We start from the raw sequence: 10,350 nt of genomic DNA on the forward strand, positions 1-10,350 counted from the left end.
CCTGCGTAACCTCAGAAGTAGAAACAGGGCTAAAATCATGAGAGAATGACCAATTAATCCTGGGTAGGAATGGTTCTGCTATAAAACAGGCATCCAGAATCAGTCATTTTTATAGCATGTTGCCAACCCCTTCTGCTTGAGAAACTATCTTCCCTGTCGCAGGAAGGGCCATATATGGGATTTGTGTATCCACCCATACAAACATATACCTGCACTTAGAGTTACTTCAGATAAAGCCGCCTCTGCTTGGCATGGGTAAAGCTTCTGCAAACACACTGAGGGTTCTTGCTTTGCAGCCATCCTGGGTTAAGCATTCAGAAAGTGCAAAGACAACGCTATAGACAACCCAGACACCAAAGAAGGATTCTTTAATGCATAAAGCGCTTGCACTAGTAAGGCTTCACAAACTAAAATAAGAAGCTGAAAGGCAAATCACACCCTACCCAGAACTAGGCATTGACATTAGGTGTAATATAATGCACAATTGGCATTTCATCTTCCCAAAATTTCATTATTAATATCATTTTTACTAGACTTTAAGCAAACTGCCCTGAGTAAGGGGTGGAGTCTTTCTATACTGACCCTGGAGCAGGCCAGACATCAAATTGATTCAGACAGAATAATAATTCATTTCCCAGTTCAGTCCTTCTTTCAAGGCAAAGAAATGTTACTGGACTGTAATTTATGACTTAAACAGAATTACCAGTTGGTCTCATATTACCTTTCTACTCTTTGCTTACCCAGGGAGCAGAATCAGTTCTAAAACTACAATGAAAAAAGTAAATTAAAATCTCTTTTCAACCCTTTATTTCCAGTCCTGCAGGAGCAACAAAATAATTTTAGTTATAGGACAACGGAAACTTGTAGAGGCTGCCCTCAGAGCCAGCTCTGTAACTCCTCCTCATGACAGTCAAACTATTCTCACTGTATATTCTGAGTATGTAGCACAATGGTATCAGTGGGTTACCGGGTTCTTTGCCCCTGCTCAATTTGACAGTCAAATTCCTTTTACTATTATTTGCTATTCAGGTTCCTACTGAACTACCTCCCTAGGAACTTCTCTGTCAGATTCCAATAAACAATGATTCCCTCCCAACCACTTCCAGAAACATAAGCGCATGTTTTAGCTGCCAGATGAAGAAAATAAAAAATAAATCCCTGAACAACTAAGGAACTGATCAAGCTTAGAGTTCCAGGCTTTCCAGTAGCATTTCTAATTCTTTCTTAAATTCCTGATGTTACCCACCTTGCTCTTTTGTTGCCAAAACATTTTAGCCTCATGACATCTCACTTTTCTGATCTTTTTCTAGGATAGATAAAGTGCCTCTTAGTGAAGACAGATAATGAATAATTAACGTTTCATCTTTTCTCCAGTTTCCCCCAGCTGTCAAAACTGCTACCTGGAACTCTTCTTCATATTAAAACACATTGCATCATAAAAGCATGAAATTGGAACATAAATGATTTTCCTAAGTTTCAAAATTATTAACCATATTATTTCACAAGGTTCAGCCAGTGCCATGAATAGGATCCTAAAACTGCTGATACAACTTTTATTCTCTTTGCATGAACACTCATTATACTTGCTCATACACTGCAGTAATGCCAGACTTCCTGTACTGAATATACCACAAAAGCTTTACATTAATATCAGTAAAGAATACTAAAATTAACCCAGCTGTAAAGTAAGAGCTTATCTAAGTGAATATTAGAACTCTTTCTTGCTTTTCCCAGCACACCCCTTTGTGTGTGTGATGCTCACAGCCCCTCACTGACCTGTTTGGTGCAGGTGGTCTCTGGCCAGCTCAAATAAACGCATGTGCATGTTGGTGGTGGGGTTAAAGGAGCCACAGGCCAGAAGGATGACAGGGATCCTGCTCTTCATTCTGACAGCAAAACATTACAACTCCTCCCTGAAGAAAAGAAATTAAAATAAAAGAAAGTTGAGAAAGAGCAGTCTGCCCTTTGTTCCTGAACTAAAGGGACCACCGTTTCCAGAACTGGGTGTTCCTGGAGCACCAGTGGAGTATGCAGAGATCAGTCGTGTCACAGCATTCAGCAACTGCCTGCTCAGGAACACAGCTGTTCTTGGCTATTCATTAGGAGAACACCAATAACATTCTGTTTCCCCACACACATACATGGCTAGACCATACTTCTAAAAATTCCTATTCTCACTAGTATTAAAACCGGACAGATTTTAACTTTTTTTTTTATTTTTAACCTGCTTTTATTGGAGAACAAGGTTTTGTTCTGTCTTCCTGTCCATTGATAACGTTGGGACCTGTAGGCCTGCTACAAAAGCAGATTCTATTTTTTTTTTTTAAAGTAACTTCTTACAATGAACCTTTGTAACACGTGACAAAACCTCACATGCAACACCCAATTCTACAGGTCCAACTTCCTTAGAGCTGGGCAGGCAGCCAGCTGGCAAATACTTCCAGCCAGATCATCAGCATTTGCCTGTGTGGTTCCTTAGCTGGACTGCAGAGCAATAGACAGTGGACCAACAACAGGGAACAACAGGGAGGAGGAAGTACAGCTGCTTCAGGAAAACCCCAGGGCCATTAAAAAGCTGTGGATAGGATGAATGGGTAGGGAGCAATGCTGTTAGGAGCCTTGCAGGCGTGTTTACAAATAACCCTTATATAATTTAAACTACCAGTCATCTACTAAAAATGTAGCAGAAATCAGTTTAAATCCACTGTGCTTGGAGCTATTTACTTGCATAACTCTTTTTAAAATTAATCCAGAATATAACTGGCATGATAAAAACAACTGTGTCCCACATACACGTCTGCAAATCCAAAGTATTTTCCTAGAATTTGAAATCTCTACATTGCTCCCACCTATGTATCATACAACCACTCTCCTCCCTTCCCCTGGACTTCAGCCCTCTCCATCAAATGGAACAGTCTTCCTGCAGAAGATACTTGCATCCCAAACTTCAGAACTCAGTCTTGGGACAACAGACAAACCCAGTACAGATTGTGTGCTCTGATTAGCCAAATCTCATTCTCCATCTGCACTGCACCAAAGCCCTGCAGCTCAGAGCCTACCTCTTACTGTTCCCCGTTCTTATAGTCCCTTCCCACCCCCCCCTTCTCTGACTTAGAAAAATTAATAATAATGGTTAAATAAATGTCAAGTTGATGTTTTATACCTGCCAACACTATCAGTTCATCTATGGAGGATTTACAACCGGAAGACTGGGACTGTACCATGGAACAGCACTCAGTGCACCAAGCAACAAGTGTTAATATTATCATTTGTGACTTGGAAACTTTTTACTGAGAAAATTCTTTGAAGCACTAATTGCTATCTGTACCTTCAGCATCTAGTACAGAATATAACGATTGTTTTATAACGTTTTTCTTTTACTTTCCTCATTTTTCATATCATCCATCATACCAGGGGAGATACACTGGGGAGAAAAGCTGTAGAGCCATTGAAGGTTAGCAACAGTTTTATGGTCTATGATGGGAGCAGCTGTAGGAAGCTCCTTTCACAGCACCCTGCTCTCTCCTCTCGTTTACTGTCACTGTGTAGAAACAAAAACTCATTCGTGAAAACTGTATCCAAAATCTACAGGTTCTTTATTCAGAATGAACAAAAAATATTCTTTTGTTCCATATCAGCAATTCTGTAAATGTATCTCCATTGTATGGGGAAAGGTGTTTCTGCCTTGAAACTGAGCAAAACATCAGCATCTGAATGGGAGCTCTCTCATCTGCACAGCTCTCCTGTGCTCTCTCCTGTTCTGATGAAGTGCAGTTTGTATTTCCATAGCTGTTCTTTTATTTGCCTTCTCAACTGAATGCTTTCTTTTGCTTTGCTTTTACTTCTATAGATTACTCTATTTCTTGCCTGAAACAAAGGTGTTGGACAGTTTGATCACAGCTCTTACTCATTTATACCCTGAAAACTCCAGGGAAAGATTTCAACCTGTAATTTTTAGCGGTAACTTGACAGTACTGATAATGGAAACTCAAAAATCAAACCAACAACAGCAAAAAAGAAAAAACAAGAAAAAAGAAAACAGAAAAAACCCCACAACAAACCAATATTGTACTAATAGTAAATAAACATGTAATGAAAAAACATTTCACAAAATATTATACATCTATAAACTCACAAACACCCTATATATATATATATATATATATATATATAAAAAACAAGTATCTGCGATATTTACTATCCCCAGCTATAGTGCACCCTACACCTATTCAACAGGTCTAGGACAACTTTTAGTATTTGAAACAAAACTTTCTGATTCAGTTGCTATCTCAGCTGGTATTAATTACCTAAGGGGTTTTAAATCATTAGACCACTCAACAGAAAAAAAAAGAGAGTTAACTGATTTTTCAGCTAAGGTCTCTTGAGAAATCAAACACTGGACACAGAGTCTCTGTGCCCTGCTCTGGGCCTGTGTACCAGCAGCCCTGGCCAAGCAGTGTCTTCCTAGAAATGCCAGTCTGCAGTTTGGGAAGCTTCCAACAACAGGGGACATCGTGTGGCAATACAGAAAAGGGCAGTCACCTCCAAATGAGTAGGCCACACTTAAGCTATATAAAGAAAGGTTTAATGATGGAGAAATCATTATGATTTTCACTAGAAAATTCCTGCAAGTTCTTTTTCTGGTGCTTATATTCCTACAATATGTCAGTAACAGATGACGTTACAGATGACCACAGTTAAGTTCTGCTGAAAGTCAGTAATTAGAGCTGTATCTGATTAATTATCAGCAGCAGCATGGAGTGCTGAGCAGCACAGTCTGATTCATGAGCTGTTAAATTAGTAAACTGGAGAACAAGACACTGATACGTGCATGCTATGAGGCACTCACCCTTAAGGGAAAATTTCTGCAAAAAGCAAAAATAAACCAAATCCTAGCACAGGATTAAAGTGTTATCTCCTCCTGTGAGGGTGAATCTAGATTAATTTAGATGAAATTTAGATTTGAGCAAGTTCAAAGCTGCCCAATTCCTTTCTTTTACTGGGCCACATCATTACCTCATATAAATTCATGTAGATGCACCAAGTCCAGCTGAGTTATGCCAAGTGACACTAAGAATATTATAGTTGCGAGACAGATCTTCAAAGTCAGGAAATAGAACTACATTTAGTAGCTGACCCAAATCATAGCAAACCACAGTACAGAAATATCCCTTAAAAATACGATTGGATATGAGAGTTTCTCATTGCTGTGTAAGAGAAGTTACTCCAGTCAGTAATTTCCCAGCATTTGCTGTCACCAAAAACCAATCCTCCACAACAGTGACAAATATTTACCTGTATATCCCCACCTTCACTTTAATAATGAACATACTATACCTGGGTGAGGAAAAATGAAAAATGTATTATCTGGAGCAGTATTTTATTTACTCATCAAAAAGTTACTCACTCCAGCCAAAAAAGACTTTGCAAGGAGCACATATATATTACACACAGCCCAATATGATGCTCTACCCCTCTAAAACAGTTTTTTCAGGGCCACATGGTGAGTCATATTTTTATTAAATTCCAGTGATTCAGATGCACCCCATTTATTTGACTTTCACAGGGAGCCGTGACAGGATACATGATTTTCTATCAGATTCAGCATATCAGAACTATGAAGTTGCTTCTGCCAATCCCCACACCAGACTTTTAGTCAGAGAACACAAGTCCCATTGCAGCTTCAAAGAAACCCCAAGATCTGATCCCCTGCAAGCTCACTGCAGTATTCACTAGAACAGCAACTTATACAACCCTATAAAAATCATCTGGGCTTTTTCACAGGTAACACTGAAGATGGCTCAAAGCACCCCAAATACTGCCTTTAACAATGCACAGGGTTCTTTTGCCTAAGAGAGACCTGCTTAATTTTGGGGTGCTCACTTTTTCTTCTTCCTCTCTGTCCAAGGCAGCAATTTTCCAGCTAAACAAAAAGTTATCTGTGAACAAGTAACCTCGGAGAAAACTGCCTGTGGCCTGAATTCCAAGTGCCCTGGTGGCTAACAGAGAAAGCAGCCTCAGCAGAAGTGTCTCTTCCTCTCCGATTATAATCCTTCAAATCACAGCACAATACTTTACTCTTGCCATTCCTTTATTTCAGGCTGTATCAGTGGGGAAATTTCCTTTCACAGGAGAACCAACAAAGCCTCTCTATCAGTTAAATATCTAAAATCAACCTAAATATGATCTACAGTTCCATTTACTTGTAATGAGTTTTTTCTTCTGAATAAAATCTAGTTCTCTGTTTTCAGCTTCCAATCCCAACTCTTTCTGCTCTTTCTGCTACAGAGAATAGGCAGTTGAAAGGCACTAAAGAAGATGATTCACCACAAAAACTACACGCTGACAAAGCACAAAAAATATAAATAATAAATTGAGCATAGGACTCATGCAGTCTGAAATACATGCAAATATTGAATCTCCAGTTAATAATGAACATGGCATTGCCTTTGACAATTTTGAACTCTGAAAAATTTGAGCAGAATTATTCCTTAGCACAAGCTTAAAAAGTTTGTATTCTCAACACACACAAAACAGTGCCTGTGAATTCAACTCAACAACACATTTTCTTAAGCCTGTCAATTGCTGCAAGTTTATAGCTAGAATTACACAGTGGGGCACAAGAGTGTCTGGTCCCACAGTCCAGACAATAAATTACCCACCAAGATACTCCCACAATAATATCCTATATATTTTTCTTAGTATTCTTAAGAATATTATATTTTATTAATATCCTTAATCATCCTGCAAAATAATCATGCTTACAGGCTGCCCATTGCCTGAACAGCAACAAGGAATACAACAATTTGGCAACATGAAATTCACAAACCATCATTCATGCACACCAACAGAAAAATCCCATATTTTTAACATCACTATTTGTGCATTTACTAAATGTTCTGAGGCTATTTCAGATGTTCTGCTGTCCTTAAACAATAAACATGTAAAGACAATCACAGCATAATGTCCTTAATGTTTTTTTTTCTGGATTCTTAGGGAAAATAATGAAATAATCCCATTTTGTAAAAAAGGCATGAATTACATTCTAACTGCTCATAAAACACTTGACAATAATTAGACATGGAGCTCTGTAGCAGTTTCAGCTGGTTATAAGGCCAATGATACTACACTAACCCAGAACCATGCAGAAAACAAGTCAAAAAGGGCCAGACTGGCCAACACCTCACGATGCAGGATCTCACTGGCCTTACACAGCAGCACTCCCTGCACAGTTTTGCAGCATTTCCACAAGCTCAACAGAATGCAGGCATCTCCTGGTATCTGTATTTCCTGCAGTATGACCCTTATGATTACCTCTCCAATAATTGCTAGTGATCACTCAACATCTGACACTCAACTCCCTTCCTATTCTTTGTGCCCATATCGCACTAATAAATAAGCTTTTTCTTCTTCTACAGTTGTCCAAACTATTCTAAGTAAAGCCAGTAGTCATCCTTCTGTTTGCATGTGTGAGTCAGTCATCCACAATGAACAATATATTGATTTACAGAAAAAGAGGATTCACACAGAACTGCAACTCTGGAAGCCTATTTTTTAAGCAAACAAACTGCTGATTTAGTGAAAGCACCAACCTGTCTGTCAAAACAAACTCTGGCTAAAACTTCAAGAGTTCCTGTTGTGAAGCCATTCAGAGTGATTTTTCGTCTATCAACATCTCTGTAATTTTCTTTCAACTAGCAAAACATACTTAGCATATCCTAAGGCAAATCTCAGAACTCGCACACAAATGGAAGATAAATTTAAGTGGTAAAGAAAACACATTCAATCACAAAAATCTGCTCTTATAAAGCTGGTTTTAAAAGGCAGCAAACTAATGAAACCCCTAGAAGTACTACTGCAGCACATTCAGATGCAAAATAATCATATATAGCAAGCAGGGCGTAAGGATTTCCAGAACACACAGCAAGACCGAAGTTAAAGCATCAGCATCCAAAATCCCACTGCTTACTTTTGAGTTTCAAAAAAGGGATAACTATTTGCCATTGTGAACATCTCACTGGCTCTACAGCTACACAAAACAGGTCTTCTAGCAAAGTAAAGAAAAAAAAATTTAAATCATGCCTAAGAAGGCTGTCTTTCTATGCTTCAAGGTTTACCTGACCACCTCCAGGAAGCAAGAAGGAATTCTGCAATATATGGAACTGCTCACTTTGTAAAGTGCAGGACAGGTCTCAGTTTCCTCTGAAACTTCATCTATAAGTTACTTCCAGAGGCAACAATTCCAACTCAACAGCTGAGGTCAGTAATGAATACATAAAGCTGCTCTTTAAAACAACATTCCTGCACCCATTCAGTAGTGTCCAGGTGCCCTAAAGTGTAGTGTATTTAGGAGTCAGAAGGTATTTGCAGTTAAATTTTTAAGCCATCAAAATGCAAAGCGTCATGTGCATTTCTTGTACTAATCTATGGATTTTCCTAATAAGACTGATGATTTTGCATAGCAATGGAGCAGTTTAAGTAAATGGTTCCTAGGCTCAAGAGTTCACACTGCTTATCTTTATGTTTTAATTGAATGATCACTTTAGAACTCCACTTGCTTCATCTTGTATAATCAAAGAATTCAGAATTTATACAAGCAGGTATGTGCCTCCCTATTGTCCAAAATGTTTTTCTTTCTCTGTAAGAGCATTTTACCTATGCAGGATTTTCTAGTTATCAAAGAAAAAAAGTGAGATTCTGAAACAACTACAGTGAAATGATAACTGCAGTCACATTGCAACTATCACCTAAATGTTTATAAATTCTTATGACAACTAAAATATACATTAATAACCATACAGTCTTACCAGCTACAAAACTTTGCACTTCCTCTTTTTTCCAATGGCAGACCAAAAAGGCAACAAAATGCTGGGCATTATGAGGGAAAGAACCAAGCCCATCACGCAGGGTATTGCTTTAGCACTACAGAAATCCTGGATGGGACCAGATCTTGACTGCCATGAGCAGTTCTGGTCTCAGCTCAGGAAGGACAGTTCAAAAGGCCAAGTGAATGGAGCTACCACTATCCAGGAGAGGCAAAAACAATTGGCTTGGACTGTTTGGTTCAGAGAGGAGGAGCCTGGGGGAAGCTACAGGTGAGTTTTGGAGAATGATGAAGGCACTGATTAAATTGAATGCAAAACTTCTCCCTGCAATATCAGATTTATAGGGCAGCCAGTGGAAGCAACAAGAAATTTTACAAGAAGCGAAAGTGCACCTGAGAGGATTCAAATACATATGGTGTCCCTAAGGAAGCAGTTGTGGCTAGTGGCAGGAACACCAGGGGAAGCTAAGAGACAGGTGAGTGTCCCTAAATCACATCTCCCCTCCCACTGCCTGTGCCCGATCACTGGGATGGATGACATTTCTTATGTTTTTGAAATTCTCCACTATACTTTGTAAAGCTGTATGGCTAATTTCTTAGTTTCTGCTAGTTATTGTTCAGAAAAATGCACAGTGCTTGGTGAGCAGAGTGACATCTACACAACTATTTGAGTGGTAATTGCACTAAATCAACAATGTGATGGGAAAGGATACAGATGTGAAGTTGGCTCATGAGATTGAGGCAGTTCTCCTTCAGGGCACCTGCTGTGGCCAGGGCAGGCAGGTGGGGGTTTAACAGCTTCACCTGGCCACCCTCATCTGCTCCAGGTGCAGCAGTACCAACTGAAACATTGTATTAATTAAGTCCATCACTGCTATGAAATCCGATTTGTCTCATTAAATTATTTTAAAAGGCACAAGCTCAAATTCCCCTTTGACAGGACTGTCATCTATTGTGTCCTCAGTGTTCCCCGCAGGCATCTCTGGACTTCTTAAAGGTCTTTTAGATCATCCAAACGCTAATTAGGTTATCATAGATAGGCTAAATGCTAAAATTCGTATTTCTGAAGCTAAAGGCACGAAGGCAGTTCACTAGTACAACCACACAGTGGAACTAGATTTCAGTAGCAAATCATGCCCGGAAAATTCATGCTCACGTTGATTATATTGCTGCAAAGCTTAAAGAAAACAAACATCACGGATTGTTTATAAAATCAAACAGCAGCTGTTGCACCCTCTTAAAGCCGGGGAGAAAGACGAGTAAGTTACGCGGTGAAAGCCAGATGGATTGAAAAAAAAAAAAGAAAAGTAACCGTATATGCTGTTGTCCTCTTTAACTCTCACTGCATTTGGGGAGGTGTTCGGGAACGGCGGGGGAAGAAGGGAAAAAAGCTCTGTGTTTTAAATACACATACACATACACGCATATATACGTGTGTGTGTGGGTATATATATATATATATATGGATGTATATATATGGTCGTGGATATGCGTTTATCGAGTACGTGGCGTGGCGAGCCCGACAG

General features: G+C 39.2%; 1 protein-coding gene across 2 annotated transcripts in view; it reads right to left on the reverse strand.

Moving 5' to 3' along the window:
* The window catches only part of NMNAT3 (nicotinamide nucleotide adenylyltransferase 3), a 21,663-nt gene that overhangs the window by 10,758 nt on the left and 555 nt on the right, over positions 1-10,350 (reverse strand). The window contains exon 2 of one of the 2 annotated variants that reach the window (XM_017728847.1): positions 1,777-1,913. In XM_017728847.1, the coding sequence (XP_017584336.1) occupies positions 1,777-1,885 (109 nt within the window). In that variant the 5' untranslated portion in view covers positions 1,886-1,913. Of the gene's footprint in view, positions 1-1,776; positions 1,978-10,350 lie in introns of those variants that run through there. The other variant, XM_008629559.2, reaches the window with a different exon arrangement.

Source organism: Corvus brachyrhynchos, unplaced genomic scaffold, assembly GCF_000691975.1.
Source record: "Corvus brachyrhynchos isolate BGI_N302 unplaced genomic scaffold, ASM69197v1 scaffold223, whole genome shotgun sequence".
Lineage (NCBI taxonomy): Eukaryota > Metazoa > Chordata > Aves > Passeriformes > Corvidae > Corvus > Corvus brachyrhynchos.